Source organism: Homalodisca vitripennis, chromosome 5 (assembly GCF_021130785.1).
Source record: "Homalodisca vitripennis isolate AUS2020 chromosome 5, UT_GWSS_2.1, whole genome shotgun sequence".
Lineage (NCBI taxonomy): Eukaryota > Metazoa > Arthropoda > Insecta > Hemiptera > Cicadellidae > Homalodisca > Homalodisca vitripennis.
Window position 1 is genome coordinate 32169946 of NC_060211.1, and position 26191 is coordinate 32196136.

The 26191-nt window shown below is 32.9% G+C and overlaps 2 protein-coding genes across 2 annotated transcripts; one reads left to right on the forward strand and one right to left on the reverse strand.

Annotated features, from left to right (window-relative positions):
* Nucleotides 1-1781: 1781 nt before the first annotated feature.
* Nucleotides 1782-6511, reverse strand: LOC124361950 (protein N-lysine methyltransferase METTL21D-like). The gene is made up of 3 exons (XM_046816035.1): nucleotides 6165-6511; nucleotides 5284-5476; nucleotides 1782-3119 (listed from the first exon to the last, which is right to left on the reverse strand). Exons 1-3 carry the CDS (start codon nucleotides 6392-6394, stop codon nucleotides 2889-2891), a joined length of 654 nt encoding a protein of 217 aa, XP_046671991.1. The 5' UTR covers nucleotides 6395-6511; the 3' UTR covers nucleotides 1782-2888.
* A 4087-nt stretch (nucleotides 6512-10598) lies between these two features.
* Nucleotides 10599-26154, forward strand: LOC124361951 (mannose-6-phosphate isomerase). The gene is made up of 7 exons (XM_046816037.1): nucleotides 10599-10755; nucleotides 14127-14453; nucleotides 18271-18412; nucleotides 19630-19803; nucleotides 20010-20177; nucleotides 20840-21042; nucleotides 21887-26154. Exons 2-7 carry the CDS (start codon nucleotides 14136-14138, stop codon nucleotides 22082-22084), a joined length of 1203 nt encoding a protein of 400 aa, XP_046671993.1. The 5' UTR covers nucleotides 10599-10755; nucleotides 14127-14135; the 3' UTR covers nucleotides 22085-26154.
* Nucleotides 26155-26191: the final 37 nt, after the last annotated feature.

Sequence of the window (26191 nt, forward strand, 5' to 3'; positions counted from 1 at the left end):
TAATATAACAGTATTCATACACTTTTTTTATACACGTTTTGTAACTAACCAAATTTAAAAGAAAACACTGAGCCCCAAGAAACACTAATACCTGATTTACTGTTATCAGACATACTTTGAGCTCTTGCTCTAATCTAATCAGTTTGTTTGGTAAGTTTGAATACAATAGAATAGAATATTATATATATACAATATATCCATCCATTATGGTTTATTTCTGGGATGTCATATTCATTTGTATCTTCTCACAATTTTTACAATAAATGCGATCAGCTTCACAATGATCAAGGAACAATAATACTGATGCTGATGATTAATAATGATTCAAAGAACTTTGTGGTCATGGTACATCTTTGGAACCCATAGAGCACACATATTGAGGAGTTTTGTTACAATAATGTTGTAGGTTGATCTTGAAAGTTCAGGCATTTTAACGAGATATTTTGCAGACTTGCATCCTTGGCCATCTTCATTATAAATATCAATTTGGCTATCCTGATTTCATACACTATAATGTTATTCATAAATCTTTTACTTTATACTCAAAAGTCATTCTTCAACAAATTTTTGCTACACCATCTTTTTCTGCTTGTAAGAACCAAATTATAGTATGCAACTAGCACTTAGTAAGTGAAAATCAGAATCAGAATATTCTTTATTAAAAGTTTCTTCAAGAAATGTAATAGTGTCATATGTACAAAATTATGTTTTATAAAAAAAATGTATAACGTTAAGTCCAGGTCATTTGAAAAAATTCATTCATAGAGTAAATTGGATTGTCCATTAGGAGATTCTTCAGTTTCTTCTTTAATATAGCACCAGTTTCTTCCCTGAGATCTTGAGGTAGGTGGTTGAGAACTTTAATACCGGCATATATTGGTTTTCTTGCAAATAGAGGTTCTGTGAGCTGGCAGGTTGAAAAGGTTGGCATGTCTCGTATTATAGTTGTGCAGGGCAGTTCCTCAGGCAGGTTGTTTCAGAGATGCGTAGTGTCCCAAAACGGTCAATATTTGAAGGTTTTTTAAAGTGCTCACGGCAGCTCTCCACAAGATTTATGCCAATCACACAAGAATCAATCACAGTAGCCATGCTTACATCTCCAGACCAACACTGGAAATAGCATTGTACAGTCAGAAGTAACTGAAATCATAGTAGAGGAGTGTGCAATCATATGCTGCACATCATGGCATGCAACCGCTACGCTGGCTATTACACGGCATAATCAGAAGTTGAAAAAAGCCTTCATAGAAGTTTAGTTATGTTATCACCCTTTTTTAAATTTGATCACACACACTTGATATCCCATGAACATCCTCATTCCTTAAATAAGAGGAAAAATATTCATAATGAATAATCTTTTATGAGATTGGAAATTACTATTTCAGAGAGGCTTACTGTATGTAATGGAAATTTCTATAAATATGTTAACTATTTAAAAAGCAACACTTCAGGGGACTAGCTATAACAGTAACATAATAATAAAGCTGAATATTTTTATTCCTAATTGTTTGGATTACTTTTTGACATAGTCATGAGTGAGTCCAGTTTAAACAGACTTTATCTATGTTTTATACTGAACTATACATTTATACACAGCGACAACACACTCCGTTAATGCTGGCACTTTTCAAGTTGCGGATCCAGATAACTTTTCAATTTGATTATTTTTTTTTATCAAAATGATGAAGATCTAGAGGCCCTTTCTATCTCTCCCCCCCCCCCCCCCTACGATATGCGTGGGTAAAAACGGAGTTGAAGGATTCGAATAAAATAAAACTTTATAGTTTTAATAATGTAATTTCTAAAATTAAAATACGTATACATATAAAACCTTTACAAAAAATAAATCACTGACAACTTTAAAAATAAAACTGTAAGTCACAAGTGCAACTGGATAATAAGTACCGTTTGCTCTGTCTCCAATCCGCACATGATGCCAATGTGGTTGATTAACCTTGTGTTTCATATTTACTGTAATCGTTTAAAACAACTGATGATTCTGCTGAATGTTAGATTTGGTTTTTGAATGCACGTAATGTCAAGGCTGCCGAAATCCATTGTCAAATTAGAGAGATTTATGGTGAAGGTGCAAAGAGTGAACAAGTGGTGCAAAATGGGTTAGGCAGTTCAATGGAAGACGGATATAATTCCAAGATAAAACATGAAATGGGAGGCCTTCTATAGTGAAATTGTGACTTGGTTAATAGAATTAATGAGAAAATAAAAAAGACAATGATTCACAATGACAAATTCCACAAGTTTTGAGAAGTGTTTTCCATGAGATTTGAACATACTACTTAGACATAACACATGTTGCTATGGTTGAAAGAGTTTATTTCATGTAAATGTTGAATTTAGCTACATTTTATCCTCCGCAAAGAGTTTGTTGTTAACGTTTTCATCGCAGATATTGTTTTTTAATCCCTTCAGATGGCTGTGGACTCCTGATTCCAGGAGTCACCTTGGCACAGCTGAATATCACTTTTTCTTAAACATGAGATGTGAACTAAGTGATAATGGCTTTGAGTGTGATGACAACATACAAATCAGAGTTCATATGGCTGTTTTACAAGCAGGATATTTCTTTAAGAAAGGTCATGCACTGCAAGTGACTGAAAAATGATGGAAACTGTGTAGTCTAATGTATTGTCTGCCATGTATTAAAATAAGTTGTCCTTATTAAAAACAGTACTTACTTTCCGGATAAACCTTGTAAATAGGCAGCTTCACAGTCGATAATGTTTAACTGAAAAATATTCATAAAACAAAGTATTTTAACTGTTATTGCTTTGATTTTAAACACTAAATTCTGTTTGACAGATAATTCTTCACAATATTCTCCTTAAATATAAAAATGTGTCTTTGTACATTTCATTACAGGTTATGAATCAAAGTTGAGACTTTTTCTTGCCCCTAAGGATTACTATTTCATCTGTAGAATATAATGAATGTTGGTCCCTCAAAGGCACTTTGATATACTGAAAATGTTTGGTAAACAGTTCTGTGAACAATTTCCAAGCATGCTGCTGCTGGTCTGTATCTCGTTCTTCTTGACAAACAATAACTTCTGTCTTGTCCGATGACAGAGCTACCATAGTTTGTACAAGCGGTTCCACTGACTGCAACAGTAAAACAAATAATATTATGCAATAAGTTATCTCTATAAATTATTTCTCTCTTTACTAATTTACTACTGGACTTTGTTTTCTATCTTACTCCACATGTATTTTTATATAGACGACTTTAAGGAACACATAAAATAAAACAATTAAAATTGTATGAGGTCATGCATGAGAGTAATTATCCAAATTATTTTCTACATTAATTTCATGATCAAATACTTCAATTTCAAACAGCAGTTAAAAATTCAATTCGCTGATCTCAAAATGGTTGTAAACACAAAGAATATAATAAAAACTCATATTTTAATTGTTTGATAAAACTGAACTCACAAAAGTAACTCTAAAACTAAATTACTTCACATTTAACAACAATTACTATATCTAAAATAAAGGATTGCCAATAGAATCACCACTATCTGAGTTATTGGCTGACAGCAGTTCCTTGATTATAAAAACAAAATTTAATGCAAGTAGTTTATTATTACAGATATATTGTTAGTATAGTTAGCCTATTAAAGCAGAATTAAATACAAATAGATTATCAAAAATACTTAAACCAAGTACATCCTAATTAAAATATTACTTAGGAAATTAAATACAACAATGCAATTAGCTATCTTGATTTGGCAATAACTAAAAACGATTTTAACATTTACAGAAAACCAACATACATAGACTTAGTTATCCCTTCCTCGTCTTATCATTCATGTCACCAAAAATTGCTCCATTTAAATCAATGATATTTAGAAAAACTTCCAATGTAGATTAGATATAAAATATATTGACCAAATAATGGATACAAAACAAAGATTATTGAAGAACCAAGACAATAAGATGAAAGAGATAGAAATTAAATACAAAGTATTTTGGTAAAGCAGTTATATCAAGTAGCATTCAAAACCTCTTATAATTTCATCCCTTAACATAAAAATTGAACTTAATTCAATAAACTAAAATAAATTTGAACTAGAGCTAAACTCAGTATTCTCATTAATTCAAACCTTCCCACCATAGCTAATTTATGTGTAAAAGTTAAAATATGTGTTTTTGTTACATGAAAAGTGTGTGTCAGTGTTTTTTTGTACATTATCTTCCATAGTGTGAAGTGTGTAGAATGTGATTACATTCAGAATCTGAAGTATGAGAGGCAGTGATTCCTGATATCATGATTTTAATATATTATTTAACCCTCCCCACGCCGTAGACGGATATATCAGAATGGCAGACTTTGACCAAAACGCCAAATACAGTTATATCCGATATTATAGATTATATCTCTTGGAGAGATTTTTAGTTCACAAAAGGCCTTTGAAATGCCTCATGCAGGCTTCGTGCTTATTGTGGTTGCCAAGGAAGTATTTATAAACGACCTTCACTCAGCGGCAGGGGGAAGGGAGCGCCCATTGTCATACTCTGACTACCTGCTCGTCAGTTCTGCGTCCCCTACAGAGACATAACCAAACATATCCGTAGCGAGTATTACTGCTTTCTCGGTTGTCACGAGTGCGTTCGTCTATTACATATCCCGTTATTATTGTTCACTATGTGGTAGTATTGTGATTAGTTTGAAATATTTATCCTGTTTTAAAGTAAAATGTATTTACACTTTTCAGTTTAGTTACACTTTACAATGGAATTGAAATTTATTTGAAATAAAAAGTTTTGTAAATAGATCTTTTTTTTATTTTTATCAATAAATATGCTAATTTTAAGGAAAATGCCCTGTTTTATACTTTTATTGCTTTACCTTTCATAATTTAGCTATAGTAAAAATTAGCTTTGAACTTAGAAACAAAGTTTTTTTACTCGTCTTGGCGTTATGGGAAAGTTAATGGATTTATTAGTGACGTGCTAAGGGTCAAGAACATTGTGAACTTCACGTCAATGAAATAATGGTTTTGGTCACAATTAATACAAAACTGATTGTAAAATAACATTAAATATGCAGTTCTGAATCAGTATACCATATAACTGAAAGGAATAAGCTTTCTCTCACTTCTAAGGGTTTATGAACCAGTTTAGCATTTTTTAAATTTTGTTACTTGCTTAAGAGGAGATAAAAATTGTAAATATCTAATTTAATGACTTGTTTATATTTTGTTAATAGTTAAACATAAAAGATATAGGACAAAAAGCATTCCTAAGCCAAAAGCTCTCTAACCTCTTTGTAATATACACAGTCTGTAGCTATTAACACATCAGGTGGTGAGAATGTGTCAATGTCTGATGAACCCCACTTGAGCGGCTTTGCTTGTGCGCTCCCACCACAGGACTCCCAGATCGGCTTATTGTACTCTATGTTGTTTGTAAGGTTTTCCAACACTTCGGGCAAGTCGGTCATCGTTACGTGAGCTCTGAAGAAAGTCAAAACATTTTATATGTGTCATTTTCTTAAAGATACTAAGTTAGTCATAATGCTAATGGAATCTTCCATATTACAGTACATATCAAGGTTATAGGTAACTATGAAGTAACCTATAACACGCAATTAAGTGGTTAACTTAATAAAGTGGTTACAAGTTAATATCTATTTCATTTATCTGATTTATCCTACTTATTTGTACTCAATAGCAATAAATGTCTGTAATATGTGTCTACTTAAGTTCTTTTGAGTACCTTGTGTAAATTTATAAAGCCAGAAAACCATAACTACTATTTTCATTTTTCTGACAGTGGCATGAACAGAACCTTGTCATCAGAATAAATACTGCAAAATGACACAGTTCAAAGGGTTATAATTTAATTTTATATTTATGGGTACTGTTCAGTTATATTATATATTTTATGGCTGTGACTTCGCTTATATTCTCATTGCTGTGATTTTATTTTATTTATGAGGTTTTTCCTATTTTCAGTTCTAACTGTTGTGTTCGATCTTTATAGCTCTTTTATTATTTAAGAGATTGTAACTAAGTGCTTTATATTAATTATTAATATAATTATACAATATTCAAGTAGGATAATAGATTAAATCCTACAATAATAACAAACTAACTAGTATAGGCCACTTATTAAAGTCCTTTAACATTTTTTTTAACTCACCCAAAACATGAAGCAACTAGCCCTGCACATCCTAAACCAGCTCCAAGTTCAATTACTTGTTTGTTCTTTAGATATTCTTGATTGTTACTGCAGAGAATTTCTAAATATTTTGACAACACTATAGCAGCATCCCAAATTACACAGCTAACGTCACCTACCGATTTTTGTTGCATTTGTAATGTTTTCTTAATGGATTCTAAGTCGAAATTCCGGACAAACGTTTGAGCCATAATTTAGAATCTCTTCTGCAATTTCATTCAAATTAGTAAGCAATGTGCAGCATAACCTTATTTGACAAAGTTTCCGTTTGTTTTGATTTTTACACATACTCATACATACATACATCTTTTCCTCTAGCTTGCTAAAAGCAGGCTTTCGGTTTTAACTATAAAGCCTTGAAGTTCCTTTTTTTTTTTTGTTACCTTGAACATATGTTAGTTTTTAATTACAAATATATATATATATATATATATATATATATATATATATATGTATATATGTATATATATATATGTATATATATATATGTATATATGTATATATATATACATATTTGATTTATTTCAAAAATCTATAATTTTCTTAAACTGCTGTAAAATAACTGTCTAGCCATAATACATGTTATTACAACTTCACTGCTGGTCTATCTATTTTGAATAATGATATATACTCTAGTAAGACAGCGTGCATTCTATGGCGCCTGTCACAGTCAACGTCTTAACACTGTTAATCATTTGCGTATTATTTGTTGTTTAAAAATTTCAGCAGAGTGAACAACCTACTCTAGCGATTATAAGAGCATCTAAACCACAACATATAACACAACTAATTAAAGTCTTATCTTAAAATACAAAATGTTTAGTGTACTTTTGCCAATATTATCTTCACTCTTGAATCCGTTGAATAGGAAATTGAATCAAAACATCAAATAGTTGTGGTTTGTGTCATAGTCAAAGTCTGTATTGCAACAAAAACAAGTTGGTAACTCATACAGTTGAAGTCAAATTGCCACATGGCATTACAAAACAAATAATAGTAAATACTAGTTATGTCTTTACTGGTACATCTTTACTTAAAGTTAAAATAGAATTCAAGTATTTTCTTTTCTATCTCTTTAAAGCCTCAGTTCTCAGCTATGCTGGCTTGTTTTTAATACACTGTGGCTGGTATTCCTGTATGATTGGACCTCCCCGGGATTTGAACCCGTGATCTCTCAGTTAGGATAAACTATATCCACTAGTCTACGAAGGAGGACAGTTCAAGAAATAAAATTTATTCTTCACAAAAAATTAAAACTAATAATTAACAAATGGTAACACAGATAAAGCCAAGTACAACAATGAAAATTAGTCAATATTTGAAAAACAAAACTAATTACCACTTAAAGTTCATTTTAAGGTAATTTATTCAAAAGCTTTGTCAAAAACACAACAAACATTCTGTTACTCCAGAAAAAAGCAATCAGAACAATTAAAATGATAATACCATAATGATGATAAAAAGTAAAAAAAAATCCATTATATAAAAAAATGCAAACAAGTTAAACATTAATATCACAGATTAGGCAAGGTCATCAATTAAAGCTAATGTAAATATCATCCAAAAACTCATTTACACTGTAAGAAGGATTCCTTAGTAGCCAACAGTACACTTTGTTTTAAAGCATTTAAATTCAATATTACAAGTATTTCTAGGAAGTTTATTGAACATACTTAAGCCTACGTAAGAATAAGAGTGTCTTGCTAAGCCTAACATGAGGTAAATCAAGTAAATCTCTGTATCTGGTGTTGTAGTTGTGAGTGTTACTCCTAAACAAGGAAGAATTAATCCTCAGCTTAACTCTATACAATAAAATATGTACAAATTAAAACTGTGGGTATTTGTTCACTTATAAACAATGGTCTGCAGTAAGGTATATGATTATTATTATGATTCCTTTTTTCTTGAGTAACAGAATATTTTTTCATGTTTTTTATAAAGCTTTGGAATAAATTAAGCGTTTACTGCTAAATGATAATATGTTGGATTGTCCAACGATCCCAACAGCAACATAATTCTTACATGTGACAGTTCAAAGTATGGTCTAGGTTGTGTTATCGCCGATACCCTAACAGTTGGTTCCGAGTGAGCAAGTGATTTTGCTTCTCGTACACTAACAGAATGAGAGAAAAATATAGCCAAATCGGGAAAAAGGAAAGCACTAGCATTGTGAATAAATTCAACAGCTTCTTATTTGCTAGAAGAAGTTGGTGACTGATCACCGTCCTCTAATATTCTTGCTAGGCCGTTTCTTGTATACAAAGTTTGACATTTATTTTGACAGCACATCAACACGAGACCAAGTATAAAAAGGAATCAGAAATCCTAAATGCAGTTGTTTTATTACTGTCTTGCAAAACGAGAAAGATCGTAGGGGAAATTGCCTTCTTCTCCGCATATTATGAAATCTCAATCATAGCTAAAAGAAAAATAGCGGCTGCCACAAATTTTAATCAGATTCTAACTAAAGTGTTCAAATGTGTGTCGGAGGGGTGGGATATAGCTATCGAAATTAAACACAGTTTACTCTAATTAAATAAGAGTACTCAACCGTCCACTAAAAGAGGCTGCATTTTGTGTTGAAGTAAGAGGTAGACCCTCCAACCCGTACAAAAAATTATTGATGATAAATTCTGAACATTCAGGCGAATGTTACATGCAATTCTTGGCCGTAGCTTTGTGTGGTGGATTAATATGGATTCAGAAAAATATTTTAAATAAATAGAGGCCACTATATTTTTACCAGTTTTTCTCTTTGGTGGACTTAGTGGAGGATTTCCATGAACACCTGGAGGATAGTGAAAACATCATTGGTCTTTATCTCGACCTTAGCAAGGCCTTTGATTGCCTCGGTCATGACGTAATCCTCAGCAAGCTTGAAGCAATTGGATTCCATAGTCGGGCTTTGGCTTGGTTTGAGAGCTACCTGAAAGGTCGTAAACAACTTGTTGAACTGAAGAGAAAGTCAAACGGAGGTTGTGCAAATATCAGGTCGTCCATGCTACCCGTCTGCCGAGGTGTCCCCCAGGGCTCGGTGTTGGGTCCCGTATTATTTATACTTTTTACACTGGATCTTCCCATATACACTCAGAATTTCAGCAAGGCAATTATGTATGCGGATGACACTGTCTTGGTAACATCCTGCAAAACTGTTGAAGACCTTGAAATAAAATCATTTATTTCCCTCAACCTAGCCATCGAGTACTGTTCAGGTAACGACTTGGTTTTCAACGAAAGCAAAACTAAACAGCTGATAATGGGTAAAGATAAGGACGACATATCAGGTCTCCCAAACATCCTCTCCGTTGATAATTTAAAGCATCTTGGAATCATATTAGATGCCAACCTTAAGTGGGACGAACACATTGACGCCCTGTGCAAGAGATTGAGCAGTGGTATTTACGCTTTAAGGCGCATTAAGGCCACCGGCACAACTGAAGCGGTTAAAATGACCTATTCCGCTCTCATAGACAGCCACATACGCTATGGTATAGTGCTTTGGGGGGGCACCGCTCAAAAAAATCTGAATCGTGTCCTAGTCTTGCAGAAAAAGGCTGTAAGGATGATGGCTGGTTTGGAGTGGAGGGTCAGCTGCAGACCTGCTTTTCTTGAGTGGAGAATTTTAACAGTGGTTAATATTTACATCCTGGAAGTCATAATAATGGCCTGTAAAATGAGTCCACCACGGAATAGAGATGTACACCAACACTTCACACGCCATGCCAGTGATTTCAACCTGCCATCTCATCATAGCAGAAGATACGAGGGAAAGCCTTCCTACATAGGAGCCAAGCTATACAACTGTTTACCTGAAGAGATCAAGAGGTCCAGTCCAGAGAAGCTGAAGAGAGTACTCCATCGATGGCTTCAGCTGCACCCGTTCTACTCTGTGGAAGAATTTCTGAACTGGCGTACTTAGTGAAAAAAAAAATGTAATTTGATATGGGGAAATTATATTGTAATTATTGACACTATTTCAATCTTTAAGATTGTAAATAAAGTAATTCTCTCTTGTACTTAAGGAGGATACTCTGTCCCTATCTACTATATTTTTAGGCAGCTCACGTGATCTAAACTTGAATTTAGGAACATATTTATGATAACCAAATATAAACCTACTTATATCGCGTAATAAAAAGGAGTAGAATGGGTCAGAGTGGCCTTCTCGCAGACATCGCTTCTTTTCGACTTAAAACAAAAACTGATAGTCAATATGACAATCACTGTAATTTTTACAATGTTAAAAAAAGTCTGTTTTTTCTTACACAGTTTTTTTAAATGAAGTTCTTTTAGATCTCTGGTAAGAAAATCTGTTCCAAAAATTGTGGCCTCCAGATTGTACCAAAGTACCCTTTAATTTATTATAGTATTTAATGCAACGGTTTTAATTTGTAATAATCTAGTACAATATTATGTGAATATCATTTTCTTTGGCGTCAAAGGGTTATAATTTCATGCCTCTATGTTTTGAATAAGGTTATGTTATGTATATGTTGTGTCAGTCAACGTCTTATTGTTGTTATCAACTTCAAAGTACGGTTACATTGTCCACGTAAGTCGTACTAATATTTTACAATTTTGTGTAGAATTAGACTAGAAAATATGTTATTTATTTGTACATTAATCAAGCACAGTTAGCTAGCGCTTTTAAGGAAACAATAGAAATAATCAAATAGAATCATATGTAATTCCAAACACCCATCCTACTGCAAATTGCATATATTTCAACAGTTTTGCTAAAATACTACATTATTTGTTCATGTAGTATGAAATGTTGTACAAAAACTCTATAACATACCAAAAACCTAGAGGATTATTAGTGTAATTGGCTTCATTCAGGTACAAGATAGAAGATAGGATGTAAAGAAGGGAATAGAAATCCAAATTTATTGCAAAATTACACCTACAAACAACTAACATAACCTGGGGTGTGTTGCCAGTAATTGATCAGTCTGCTATGCTTTAGGTTATGCCAAAAGTGTATTTTAGATGCCAATGGCCAATGGCATTATTTTGCGTTGTGACAAGAGCCAAATTTCTTCGGCTGTTTGAACTTAAGTATTGGAGGAGAAAGCAACTCTTACAGTGATTCAAAACAGGTTGTATCTCTTTAACTCTGACAATATTGATTTTGCTATATGTATACATCTGATGAGACTAGAATAAGCGAAGCAGGTCTGTGATTTTGGCATCCCACAATTATTGTATGTATGTGGAGTCATGCATGGGTGGAAGAGCAGTAGAGTTTAGTAAAAAAGAGAATACTGGATGGGATTTTATAAATACACATATCCTAAATTGTTTTTTTCTTCATCATAATATTATTACTTTTTATAATGTAATTAAAGGTACTTTGGGATTATACCGACCACACCCAGACATGAATCGTTATTTGACATTTTGCTTCTACTGATTACTAGATTAGCGTAGTTAGAAACAATATTTCGTCAATATAAAACGGGAATTGTCTTATCGCAAACCCCTCCCCATCCTCAGACAGAGGTCAAAGTCGAGCGGTCTAGTAGATAACGTGATTGCAGAGTCTCGCCGCCCGTTCACCTGGTTCGTCGCTTTGTTGTACTTCCGTGTTTTACCTCTACATTTCTCCAAACACACAAAAATTCAACAAGAACAAACATTACTAAACTCTTTATTGAAAAAACACTTAAAACTTGTTTTTATTCTTGATCACACTCCGCCACCCAAAATGCGAGTGCCTCCGGCCTCAGCGCGGGCTTCGGCAGCACCTTTAGGTGCTGCCGAAGCCCGCGCTGATGTCGACGAAAGAAAAACATCCCTCGAGATAGTACCTATCAGTAAAATATCAAATTCTAGAGGGGCTGATCAGAAATATAAATTGAATTGTAATGGAAAGGCAATTATGTACCGTGCAAATCATGTGATGCCGCGCGGGCCGTAATCAGGATTCTCGAGAAAGATAAGATAACAGCGACAATGATACCGATCACAATACCTGGAAACACTTGTAAGTTTGTAATTTTATAATTAAACTGTTGTTTTTTCGTTCTATCATGTTTGTTTCTATAAATTTATATTTTTGACTTCTTCATACTGGTGTGGTCGGTATAATCCCAAAGTACCTAATTAAAATTAAAACGTAATTTTTTAAGTAGTTGTAGCGAGGATTCTTTACTCATGAATATTGATGATTTGATATCGATTGATTTTATAAATACACATATCCTAAATTGTTTTTTATTCTTCATAACATTATTACTTTTTATAATGGTATTAAAATTAAATCATAATTTTTTAAGTAGTTGTAGCGAGGATTCTTTACTCATGAATATCGATGATTTGATATTATCGATCACTCGAGTCTTGGATGCATATTATACTGCAGCCCCTGTAAAATATCATGTTTGTGTTTACACTGAGGCTCTAAGACTTCCAAGAAACAGTTTCCAGCGCAGCCTTCTTAATGCCACACACGGTTATGTTTAACTCATATGTTTAAACTGAGCTCAGTGTGTTTCAGCTTCACAGCAGAAGTAATATCCAATGTCTAAAAGTACTCAATTCGTTAATAATTAATAAAATTGTTATTTTTCCTGTGATTTTCAGTCAGCTATCAAAACTATCGAAAATCAGCAGTATAGCAACTGACCTCTTTGAATGTTTTAAAATTCAATATTTGTCATTTTCATACCCTTAAGTTAAACCTTACATTGCTTTGTTCAGAAGCAATAGTGTAATACGATGAATCTCGTTTCTGGTATGGATAAAAATAAATTTGAAAATAGGGGAGTAGATAACGTTGAAAAACATAGATAACAAGACAAATATATAACCACAAATTTACATTTACATTTCAATTAATAACACACAAAGTTATTCATGATTTCCACCCCTTAAAAGCATATACCGGTACAGTATATTTCTGTACAGAAGGATGAACAGAATAAAATAATAACGTTGAAAGTTAGATTGGCTATTCCATCCGTTAACCCCACTGATACCACACTAAGTTTTATGAAACTAAAGGTTTTTAATAATACAAAATAAATTAATGAAATACATCCAATGTAATCACACAACCAATATTACCAAATTTGTTAAAATCTGTCGCAGATTGGCTGGGTTATTTCTAAATATTCTTATTACTTTACTGAAATATCAGTACTGTAAGTTCTAATAAGTATATTTCAACTGTTGCCAACAATGTCAACCTATGCCACTATCCTGTCACATGATTACAGTAATTAGGATATGCTTGGGGTTTAAACATATCTATTGTTAAACAATCCTTTTTTTTAAATGGTTGTGTTATTTTTTGGTGATTTGACAAATCTAGTACAAGCACATATTCTCAGTTCCAATAGGCCTACATTGTCCAGTAACATTTTGTGATTCTGGGTTAGACTGTTTCATTCAAACTATTGTACTATACAGATTTTAGTTGAATAGTTTTACTTATGAATTTATACCAATATTTCTTCAATTTTGGAAGTAGCGTTTACCTTATAGAAATGCAGAACGGTTAGTAATTTAAATAAAGAGATTCATAAACTGCCTAAAAGCTGGTAGCTTGTGACAAGGAATTCGTATGTTTGTTTGTTGTTGTTTGATCGTATTAGTTATTAACCGGTTCAGCTTCAGACACAAAATAGCTCTGCCTCCTTCATATGGCCTATTAAATGGAAGTGTTTATTGCTAGTTTTAGAAAAAATCTGTTAACTGAATGGAAATGACCCCTCAGAAATATTTTTCAAGATTTTAATATTGTTAGTAATGTTTTGATTTATGTGAACCAGAAAACTTAAATGGTAGTCAAGTGCAATTTTGCTATAAATAAGTTTATAGAACTATAATGATAAATATAAACACTTCTACTTTGGTGTAGCTAAATTTAATCTTCTTTTAGAATGGTGACTACTTAGTAAGAAGATTTTACATTTTCAGTTAACTGTGATGGAGCTGCGGTGTTCGCTTCAAATGTACGAGTGGGGGAAGGTGGGTGAGAACAGTGAAGCAGCTCTGTTGGCTCGGGCGAACAATCCCAGCCTGCAGATACAGGATCTCACGCCATACGCAGAGTTGTGGATGGGCACTCACCCCAATGGTCCGTCACGACTCGCCAGCACCGGTGAGAACCTGCATGAGTGGATCCAGCAGAACCCCCAAGTCCTTGGTGAACCTGTGCGACAACGGTTTGGTGTCCAGTTACCTTTTTTGTTCAAAGTGCTGTCAGTCAATAAGGCTCTGTCAATCCAAGTACATCCATCGAAGGTATGCTGGTTTCTAAAATCAGATGGGACATTTTGAAGGCTTTAATTCAAACAAGAAGTTTATGTGATAAAATGATTTTAATATTCTAGGGAATAGGAAGTAGCAATCTCTGGGCAATATTGGGCAATACTGACCTTTAACCTTTCGCTGCCAGGTGATTTTCTTAAACCCTGATCCAATACCTCCAAGCCTTTTACCAGTGGCACATACTATAACTGCCAGGCCAGTTTTAGTATAGTGTTTTACATTTAAAAACATTATATAATTGTTATTTATGATCATATAAAACTAGATATTGTTATGTTTTTAAGACTTTAAGATTCTCAGTTTTAAAAACAGTAGTCAAATGTTCTATAATATAACTTAAAATACAAGTTTTATTATATTTTTCGTTTGGAGCTTTTTTACTTTATTTTCAAATTTTACCATACAGAATACTGAAGATCCAACTCAATATTTCGTCCACAATCATTAATCGTTACAAGATATAATTCTGAACCAATGAAAAAGGAACTTTATAAATAACATTTTTGTGAACATTTATATTAAGTAAAGTAATACAATTTGTAAATACAAATACAGAACTCACATAAACTAAACAAATTATTTTGTATTGGACATTTATTTAAAAAAATGTATTTGTCAAACTTACAGAATACTTTACTTTACTTACTTACTTTACTGCCGGGGCGTAACAAATCTCAGTCGTTTCTTTGCCTCGTCTATGAAAAAACCGAGGCTCCATTTAAACGTTTCGTAACATTTGTTTTTTCCAGAGTGGGTTGTTGGCCCAACGTCCAACCCCCAACCTGGAGGACCAGGAGTTTGTGTAGATTCTTCTTCTCCTATGACAGTCGCTTTCACCACAGCTTCCAGACCCTGTCCTGGCCCTGGTTCTTTATCGGGGTACCTTCCCCTAGCCTTGCGGGAGCCAACCCTATCGTACAAGGCAGTACGGGCAGTGCTTATTTACTGGCGGCACTTTCTCGCCATGACACAACATTGTCATTGGGATTTGTGGTTTTTGAAGAGTGTGATCCCGCCACGAGTCACCCTCGCCACTCCCTCGTAATGTTGCCGCCGCCTCGGTCCGGGACTGCTTATTTGGGTTGCCCCTTATTCGCAGCTGCCCACCATATCTGATGGGACGTCCACCATCCGCCACCTATGACCCGTCCAGTACCTGAGGCTCGGTTAACTGGAATACTTACAGAATACTAAGAAAAATACCATTTGGCAGATTTACATAGTTGTTGTTTTGTTTTTGGCAACAAAATGAGGAATGTAATACATATATTTGTAAAAATAAAATTTGTTTTTTAATATGTTTTATGTAATAATATTTAATAATATTTTTTAAATCTCTTTTTTAAACTTTTGAGTTTTATCTCAAACTGTCCATATGTATTTTTTTAAATGTTATTGAGGTATCCCATGTGAAAGGCCATGAAATTATAAATAAAATTCATGTATAATATTATATTTTTCTGCATTCAACTAATGCCAACAACAGATCATCAAACTTTTATGCACTTGGCAGCAATACTGGAAATAATAAAACAAACAAAAGCTTGTTGAAGAAACATCCAAATGTCAATATTGATATTTTTAAACTAATAAATGTAAGTTGTACACTGCTTTATGAATTTTTGTTCGTGAAAATAATTACAGAACAAAGTATACAGTGCTAATAGCGAATGTGTAATTCGCATCTAACAATATCATCGGCTGACAGACCATAATAACAGCATAGTTAATTATTATTCCAAAGACCTACGAGGAAAAAAGATAAAACCGGTATTAATCAATACTTTGAAGCATATTGAATTCAGCTGCATGTTATTCAGACATTTCAACTGTGTACTATATTAAATATTGCCTAAATATGGATCGTCAAGCCAATTGATGTTGGCTATTTGCTAAGTTTTTAGTGCGTCTGATATGCCAATGCAGCGGTACTCGTAAAGATGATATTTAAAGAGCTACCCTTGAAATAACTGTCACAGTGTTGATTTTAAAAGTCCTTGGAAATAATTTAGCAGAGCTGCAAGCATAAATATCTCACAGTATACTTAAGCTCAAGTTCCTCAGAAACATTTCTTACTCTTATATGGATCTTCATTATTTTGCAATGTCAGCAAAATAGAGTTGTCAAAACATCACTTTTTATTTAAGCTTATTCAACTAAATGTTTGTAAACATATTCAGATTACAATAAAATAATGAAAAATAGGTAACATTCAGATAAGTTACAACTACGAGTATGTACAATGGGCATTGAGAATTGATTTTTATGACATAATATTATGAAATGGAATATCCTATTTTAGCAAACCAGAACTGTGTTATGCCAGTACTAGGAAGGTTTGTCAGTTAAATTTAAATCATTAGGTTTGTCATATTTATATTTGCTGATCGTTTTGCTTTTGTCTAGTTTTTTCTTTGTAATGTTTGATTGTGCACGCATGTGTGTTTTAACATGTCCATTGTTTTAATGATTATGTGTATCCATCCCCAGCCAATCAACAAAAATGTTATTATTTTATATTATTACTGTAAGGAAAGTCGTGTGAGTCCTAGTTTATTCCTGAGTAGTTGACATTATTATTACAGATTAACTACTTAAATCTTGTTATTGGAATATTTTGTGTGTGCCTAATTCAGTGGTATATATATATATATATATATATATATATATATATATATATATATATATATATATATATATATATATATATAGAGAGAGAGAGAGAGAGAGAGAGAGAGAGAGAGAGAAGGTGGGCCATGCACCCCTAAAATTTGAAAAAAAAAAAACAATTAAAATGTAATTAAATATTATTTAGAGACAATGCTATTTAGTCTGTAGCTGAATTAGACTTTGTCAATGCATGTAACATGTTTTACGACAAATAAACGAATTTATTATTATTATAATCAGCATTGTGTTGGATCCATAAAATATTGACACAGACAAGAATGAGTTCTCTGATGTTGCATGTCCAATCATGGCTGAACGTCAGTGAAGCCCATCTTTCAGTACACTGACACAATTTATCTTTTCTTTTCCATATGATTGTCTGCAGTTCTCTCTGTCAATAATAAAATGAGTCATAGACTTGAAATTTTGCATTAGACCTCAGCGTAGTCTGTTACATGACACATGGTGTGGCATAACATACCTTGTGACATATCAATATAAAAATACAAGAGGAAATTTCAAGCAGTTCTTAAGATAGCCATGAAGTTACATAATCCATGTTCATTTTCCAACTTAATATTGGTCTATTTTAATTTCAATTTAAATTATTTGTTTATGTATGAGTGTGTTTAATTATTATAATGTATTATTTTCTCATGGAGTTGATAATTCAGAGATCTTAATGAAACCAAGTACAGTGGTAGAATAAAAATATAACAAATAAATTTTGACCTGAAATAATTAATTTTATTGTGATTACGTACTCTGCTATTTAGGTTTCTTGAAGCTGAACGGGAATCTATATACAAGTAGCTCAGATTTTAACATAATCTATTTTAACATTTAACATTAACCATATGATTTTAAACTGTAGACTGCCCTACATCTACAAAAATAGTTATCAAAATAAGACAAAATTAAAGTCAAAATTGGATTTGGAGGAAATAATTTCAAATGTTTTCTTTGGGTTGTCTTCAAGAACTGTTAATTAAACTTAAATTCCAGTATAAGAAACTTTCTCAATAAACATATTGATCTCTTGAACATCTCATGCATGAATTTGTTATATTTTTCTTGTCTAAATGATTGGCCTATTTACATCAGCTGTATTAATGTCAGATCCAAGCCGAGGAGCTGCACCGTCTGCTGCCTGATATCTACAAGGACCCCAACCACAAACCAGAAATGGCGCTGGCTCTCTCTCCATTCGAGGCTCTCTGTGGCTTCCGTCCTCTTGACCAAATCAAGCATTTCTTAAACAGTGAGTGTTTTCATTATGAAGGCGTTTTAAATATTAATCTGACCAAACATTTATTTATTGCTCTTTTCAAGTTGTTATGAATAGAAAATCTAATTGACACATAATTTAGCTGCGGTTGGAAGGGTTGATTCATTGTGAATATTGAGTTAAGCTCCATTTAACCTTCCATTTAGTGCAGAATCTGAAATCTAACACCGGCACAGATTGACTACTGGAATTATCAGTCAACGTCTGTCTGAAGAAATCCATAAACAAGACACTCAAAACGAACTCCAACTTGCATCATGTCAACATCGGAGACACTGAGGTTATGAAGGAGCTCAGTCTAGTTACCCAGCAGTTATTCTATGCAGTTTAGATGAAGAGGTATTCTTATTGTCGCTTCAGGTGCACAATAAATTGTACTAATATGTTTTAAACACAACCCCAAAGCAAAGCGGAGCAATGCATCACATAGCTTTGGTGTGGGGAAAGGTTGATTCAATTTGATTGTAAGTTTAACACCATTTCACCTTTCGCTCAGTGCAGTGTCTAAATTATCACACTGGTACAGATTGACTCCTGGAATCTTTTAAGTATTTAACTGAGCTGTATGTGAAGGAATATTTCATTTGACATAAATGCAATGTGGTAAACACATGAGTGGAAAATTCCTAGATCATAAATATTTATTACAAGTTTATATGCTAATATGCTACTGTTGCTGAATATAATAGTCCGGTAAAATAAGGATGCAACCTCAGAATGAAAGATAATAAGCTAAAAATTTGCATACGTCTTTATTTTGATGGTATAAAACTTACCTCAAAAGTCTCATATAATCACGTGTACGCAACTTAAGATATTTAAGGTCTAACTTCACGAAAATCAGTTTTTTTGCAAATATCTCGTTTCCCTTACGCTAAATGACTTTGAAGGTGGTTAGAGAAATTGTAGAACGGAAAATTCTCTTCAACTTTTGTCTGAAGTAATTTTATGTACGTTCAACCCTTTTTGAGATACAGCGCAATGAGTAGGGGACCGCTTACCTGTATATACGATAATGCGAGGTTAGCCAATAGAATACAATAAATAAATGAGTTATAATGTTTTGTTGTTTAGTAAATATCATCATATAGTATTTCTCTTTTTAATTTGTTTTTTATTGACTGATCAGTATAGGTTTGGGTAGTATAAAAATCTGTATGATTAATGATACAGCAATAACCTGTTTGCAGCGGTCCCAGAGCTGAGGAGTTGTGTAGGTCAGGAGAATGTGGAAACTCTGTTGTCCTGTAGTGAGGACACCCAGCAGGAGGTCCTGGGACAGTGTTTCCAGTCTCTGATGACCAGAGGTGATGATATCATTACCACTGCCTTGACATCACTTCTTAACAGGATCTCATCCCTTGGTAAGTACTTTCCCCTGGCCTGTACTTAAATTCTTCATGCAAAAATGAAGAAAGAGAAATAAATAGTAATTTCTTCATTATTAGCCGTTTTCTGATTAGCTAATTATTGTGTTAATTTAAAAGGTTAAACTGCAAGTTCAATAGACAGGTTATAGATTATGTGTTGTACATTAGATGAATCGCTACTACCTATTCTGTATGTTCAGATGAATCGTCCAGAGGGATGCACCTGGCAGATCTGGTGGAGAGGCTCCACTCCCAGTTCCCTGGTGATGTGGGAGTGTTTGGACCGTACCTGTTCAATCACGTCACTCTGCAGCCTGGCGAGTCACTCTATCTAGCTGCCAATGAGCCTCATGCTTATCTCTCAGGAGGTAATGTTTAGCATCCTTAATTGTGTGTCTATGAACAGAGTAGTCCTATAGGATAATAACCTCATTTATTAAATTTATGAATATTTGTACTACAAAAAAACTCAATATTACTTCTTATATTACCAGTTTTCTTAGTTCCAAAATGTATTTTTATAGTACGAGTTTTGTTTTTTCCAAAATTATAATATTTGTTAAAAAAGATACATTCATGAGTATGGATATGTTTGCATAAATTTCAGATGCAAAAAATAGAAATTTATCTCAGTCTAACTTTACTGAGATAAATTATTTATGTAAATGAATAAAATCAGGCATTTTTTTATTATGAATTGTATTCAAAAATTATGTATCTTTCACAATGGTAATAAATAGTTTATTGCTTTTAAAAGACAGTTGTTTGAGCAATCATGATAGAGTAACAGTTAGTTAGTTACTCAATGCAGAATTTTGACTAAAAGCTTCCTTAATACTTTTCTTAACTACCTAGGGTTAGCTTCCTTTTTCATTAAATGATCTCTTTTTAATAATTTCCATTAAAAACACAAGTGCTGTGTTGTGTGTTGATATCAATAAAAAAATTAATGGCTGTGAAAAATTCAATATTAGGAAAAGTATAAATATTTTCCTACGTAACAATAACTCTGACACTTCTTGTGATACAGACTGTGTGGAGTGCATGGCGTGTTCAGACAACACAGTGCGTGCAGGTCTCACGCCCAAGCTGAAAGATGTCCCAACATTGTGTAGTCTGCTCTCTTACATCTGTGAGCCAGCCAGTTCCAAACTGTTTGTGGGGACCGATGAGGACGAGTTTACTACAATTTTCCGACCCCCTGTGCCTGACTTTGCAGTTGTCAAGATAACTGTAAGTTGAATTTTAACATTGGCTGACAATTGCAATAGAATAATACAATTAGAATATAATAATAATAGAATTACCTCGAAAAGAATACAATAGAGCTGACAAATATATGAGGGCTATTGAAAAGAATATTTTAGTTGTTAGCACACGAGAGCCAGGTACTGGGAAAAGGTGTTTAGAGTGTGATAGTCAATCAGAAGCGGTTTTAAATGGTATTCCAGAAGTGAAATTAAATGAATCGGATGAAAGTTTGGTTCACGTACCTACAGATTTGCCATATCTAGGAGCCCCTCCAGCTTCTAATGATGTAACAGTTGAGACAACAGAAACTAATGTCACAGTAAGTGAAAGAGTAGTGTTAGATATCAATGGAGAATCTACGAACAAAATCTTTAAACCCAATAATGATAAGCAATGGACTAGTCAAGGACCTGCTTCTACTGCTCAAGAACAATCTAACTCTAAGCCAGAAACAAATGCCAATGTCACCATTACTATAGTGGACAAATTCCCAGAAGAAAAAGACTGTAATATAGCTTTGAATGTTGTTTTTATGTAATAAAATAAATGCTAAAGAGTTTTATTGTTTAACATGTAAATTTTACTCATTGAACAATACTATTTATTTGCTCCGAAGAAATATTATACTCATAATTTTTTTTTATAAAAATGATAAAATATATCCTAGTGGAGAACATTTTAATGACAGCTTTTTGGTAAACATTCCGTTTCTCCAGGTAAACTGTATCCATGTGGATAGAACATTACAACTTGGTTGCATGTTGCCAAGTCAAATTTTTCGTCTCAAGTGTCAACTGACCTCATTTGTAATGAATTAATGACACAGGTTCCAGAGGGCCGAACTTACACCATGACTCCTCGCCCGTCAGCCTCAATAGCGATTGTGACCCAGGGCTGTGCCACATCACCTACTCTTCCCCTGCACAGAGGCTCTGTCTTCTTCCTGCCAGCAGACGACTCTGTACAGTTCACAGTCACATCTACCGAGCCTCTCCTACTCTTCCAAGCAATGGCTAACGTTTAAACTTGTATCGTTTAGGGTTTTAAATGGGTCCAATTTACCACTAAGAGAGTAGTGAAAGCATTTTCATCCATGAATTTATAATTGTCTTGGTCTATTTTTAGCAGCATTTCTTAACATTAATGTTTAGATTTTTTAATACTGTAGAAGTTACATTAAAAAAAATACTAATACAAGGCAGTAAATTAGTTTAACTATAAATGGGCTCAAAATAAACTTTGACTGCTTGATCTAATGTGTAGACTTTTAAGTCCGTGTTAAAGATTGTGTAAGGTCAAAATTCAAGATTGCTAGGACAGGAGATAGCAAATCTCATTGGTTGTTGGACAAGGAAGAGCCGAACCCGAATTTATTAACTGTAGTTGACGTAATTACTATTGTTATATTTCATATGATAAACTGCTACGCATTTACTATATTTTTTTAATTTGTATCGTTATTATGTATGAGGACAATTAAGATATCACATCAGTCCTGTACAGATATAGTTTGTTGCAGCTCTGTATGATCTAGCTCAAAAGGTTAGGTATACGGTTACTGCATACCAAGTGTATTTCAAACCTGAATGTTTAAAAACATTTTAATTCATGAACTGTTTGTGAAATGGTACTATTTTCCAGCTTTTCTGGGAACAAAGGTTTGAAAGATGGAGTTGATAAGTTTTATTGTAGTATTCAAAGAATGATTTTATGTCTCCATGTTCCCAGGCAATTTATAGAGAAGCATTTAAAGCTCGAATTTGTTTTTCAAACAAATATATTTGTACAATATAGGTTGCTTGTACAATTAATTTTAATTGTACAAATTTAAAAAATGAAAAACTTGGATATGTGTTAAACGGACAACACAACTAGGTGGGTGGTGGAAATTTAAAAATTTAGTTTTTTTGTTTGTTCTCTTAGTACAAGAAGCTTAAAAACTGCAGTCCTTTAAAGACTTTTTGTGCTGGTTCCAAAGTGATAGGATATTCTCGATAGGGTAGGGGCTGCCTCCTGTTAATATCCATGAAGAAGAATTTATGGGACTAGTCTCCAAGTCATGTTCCCTCAGAAGAAGGGGAAGACAGCTCTAAACCAGCTTCTCCACTTGAAGTATGTAGGGGATGGCACACAATTAAGTCTAGGCTGGCTAGAACCTTTGACTCTAAGAGAACGAACACCAACTCCAACCGTCATCTCCCGCAGTAGAATAGACCTACTGAATTATCCTTGCACCCCAGAATCTCAACATTAGCGGTTAGTGATGTGCTGCTCCTGGCCATGCATCAGATTTAAGTGACACATCAGTGTTTTCTGTACCCAGTGTGGGTTCAATTGGAAGGTATAAATTAGCCAGAAGTAAAACCTCCAAGAAAAAAATCTATGGTTTAGTGTTGTTTTAAGAACTTAACAAGACTGCAAAAAGCATTACATTTAAAAAAGTATTTAATACAAATTCAAACAGGATGCATCTCTTAACGCTTACAGGGTTAATTTAGTTACATCCAGATTCCAATCTCATAGGATCTAAAGAGTTCATGGATACCATCTGTCATATAAAAAATCATTATTAAACATATATTTTTTAAATGTGTTGAAGAGTGTGATGTCGTGTGAATTTTAAGTGAACTATCTGTACACTCATTACATCGTCAGGATGGCTGTGTGGTTTAAGGCGCTACTCTTAGACGCGGAAGTTGGCCTTGGAGTCGCAGGTTCGATTTCCATGCCTTAAATTAGGATTTTTGCGGTCTGGTGTGCACCTATAAGAGTCTCTCTTCTGTGGTAAAGCTGGTTGGAGGGCCTACCTTAAATTAGTGTTCGGCTTGGCCACACGAATTATATCAACCAATATACATGAGAGGATCGTTATAATATTAAAAATCATGGGAGATGTAACCTCAACTCCCAACCCTAAAATGAGGATTGGAGGGATAAGTTAAAATGTTTAAATATAAACCTCCATGGAGTTACATCTCATTTCAAAAGTGCTTGAAAAAGAAAGCAGTGACGCAAACCAAAGGTGTTCTTTATCTCACTCCAGTACAAAATGGTAGCCTATCAAAATTGTAATTTAAAAAGCACGCTAAAATTCAATACTTTTGTTTTTAAATTTACAAAAGTTTAAGGTAAAATTGTAATTTTTTTCGAGTTGATTTATTGTAATGTTATTTAAAAATTACTCAATAATCAACCAAAAAGTTGTTAACACAAGTATTGATTTTTAGTGTAAGAAGTTTTAACGGACCACAACTTTGTGTACTGTATTACATTACTCAACATTACATTTCAAACATTACTCTAGTTTGCTGCATTATTCTTCTTGTGTCTTCTAAGTGTAATTTAACTGAATTATTTAATCATTTAAATATAACCTGGGGTCACAAGTTAGATTGTATAATTATCTGTGATAAAAAATGTTTTTATAAAGGGTATACATGTTTTTTTTTTTAATTAAAATTCATCACGCAAAATTAAAATGTCAATAATTTGCTATATATTTATATGTATTATGGGATACATATACAAAAATACGTTCAATTCAGTAAAAAGGGTTTCTTTTTTAATCTACAATATATTTAGAATTCCTGCCTTTTCTCAAATCACTGTTTTATCCCAAGAGCAATAAAAAAAAAAAATAAGTTGTGGAATCCCATTCCAGGTTATTTTGCATAGTTTCTCTGTGTAACTATACTTTTATACACTATAAGACTGTTATTTCCCCATCATATTTATTATATTCAGAAACGTACCGCACAAAATAAAAGTAATGTACAATATTTTAGGAGTTATGTTAAAATATTCATTTATTTATGTTAGATAAAAAGTTGAGTATTTTGTAAAAACATGATATTTAATAAATTATTGTAATGCTGCATTTACTCGCATCACTAAACATAAATCCGAAAGCTTGTGAATCCTTCAGCATTCCTGAGTTCAGAGCGAGAACAATCCGTCTGCACATCTCATTCTACTTCATTGTAAAAGTAAATGCAATAGGATCACCACACTTGTAGCCTCTAATAAAACTCCATCAGGAATTCTTGACTGATGGCTGCAATCCCCTTATATAAGCAATATTTTCATGGAAGTGATTATTTTTGTTATATTGGTCACGTAATTTTGATTAGTGTCTTTATGCATTTGTTTGAACGGTTTCCTTTCAAGTACTTGTTCAATAGATTTTTACATAGTATAAAATTTTTTGAAATTGTTCATTTAATGTCCGGCTGATAATGTGTTTGTTTATGTTAAACGTCCACTGAATTGTATTTATTTTATTTAAAGATTCTAATTTTATGTAAAACAAAATTTAATGTCTGATACAACACTAATAAGGAATATTCTTTTTAAATTCCATATTTTAGGCATAGGATAGTGTGATCTACTCACATTGGCATATAAAGATTACTCCAATTTTTTAATCCTAACAAATTAAAACATTATTTTAACGTCTTTTGATAAAAGGTTTCTTAATCTCACATAGACTCAGTGAAGGAACCTTTGTTGAAAGGTTTCTTGTTGAATATTTTCTGCAAGGGTGTATATTAATATGTATATATATACAGGGTATATATTAAACACGGTTTTTTCTCTAATATTCATAAGGTTAAGTGTAGTTAGAATAGTTTTTTAGACATTCTGTCCACACCTCAGAAGACTGAAGGTTAAGTTTGATATTATTTACATAACGTAAAGTTAATGTATAAATATTTATAACAAAATATATTTCTAGTGAAAACATATTGTATAATATCACATTAAAATAATGTTGTTTTGATTGTTTTTATAAGAAATTATTATTTATTTTTATTGACACATAAATTTAACCTTGAGTTTAAGTAAGTTTAAAAGTTATGAAAATACTGTAAGTATATTCATCACATTTTTAACTTTTATAATTGTAATATTTGGAATGAAAGATTTAATTTTTATGTTTTATATTTCTTGTATTTGTGACATATGACTGTAATTATGTATTGTGTTAAAAATTGCAGCAAGCATTTCAATATAATTTATAATAATTTTTATGTTTAGTAAATCCTGGTTATATTAAATTTATCATCAGATACAAAATCGAGGGCATAAATTTGCGAGAACTGTCCAGAAAGTAGCAAACGTTTAGGGTTAT

Bases quoted from the DNA above. Each gene is read 5' to 3' on its own strand.
- LOC124361950 (XM_046816035.1), bottom strand. From the start codon at position 6,394: ATGGCTCAAACGTTTGTCCGGAATTTCGACTTAGAATCCATTAAGAAA. The intron at 5,477-6,164 runs GTGAGTTAAAAA...GACTTTCTTCAG, and splicing joins CTAGTTGCTTCATGTTTTGG to AGCTCACGTAACGATGACCG. The intron at 3,120-5,283 runs GTTAGAGAGCTT...TTACTGTTGCAG, and splicing joins ACTGTGTATATTACAAAGAG to TCAGTGGAACCGCTTGTACA.
- LOC124361951 (XM_046816037.1), top strand. From the start codon at position 14,136: ATGGAGCTGCGGTGTTCGCTTCAAATGTACGAGTGGGGGAAGGTGGGT. The intron at 18,413-19,629 runs GTGAGTGTTTTC...ACCTGTTTGCAG, and splicing joins AATCAAGCATTTCTTAAACA to CGGTCCCAGAGCTGAGGAGT. The intron at 19,804-20,009 runs GTAAGTACTTTC...CTGTATGTTCAG, and splicing joins TAACAGGATCTCATCCCTTG to ATGAATCGTCCAGAGGGATG.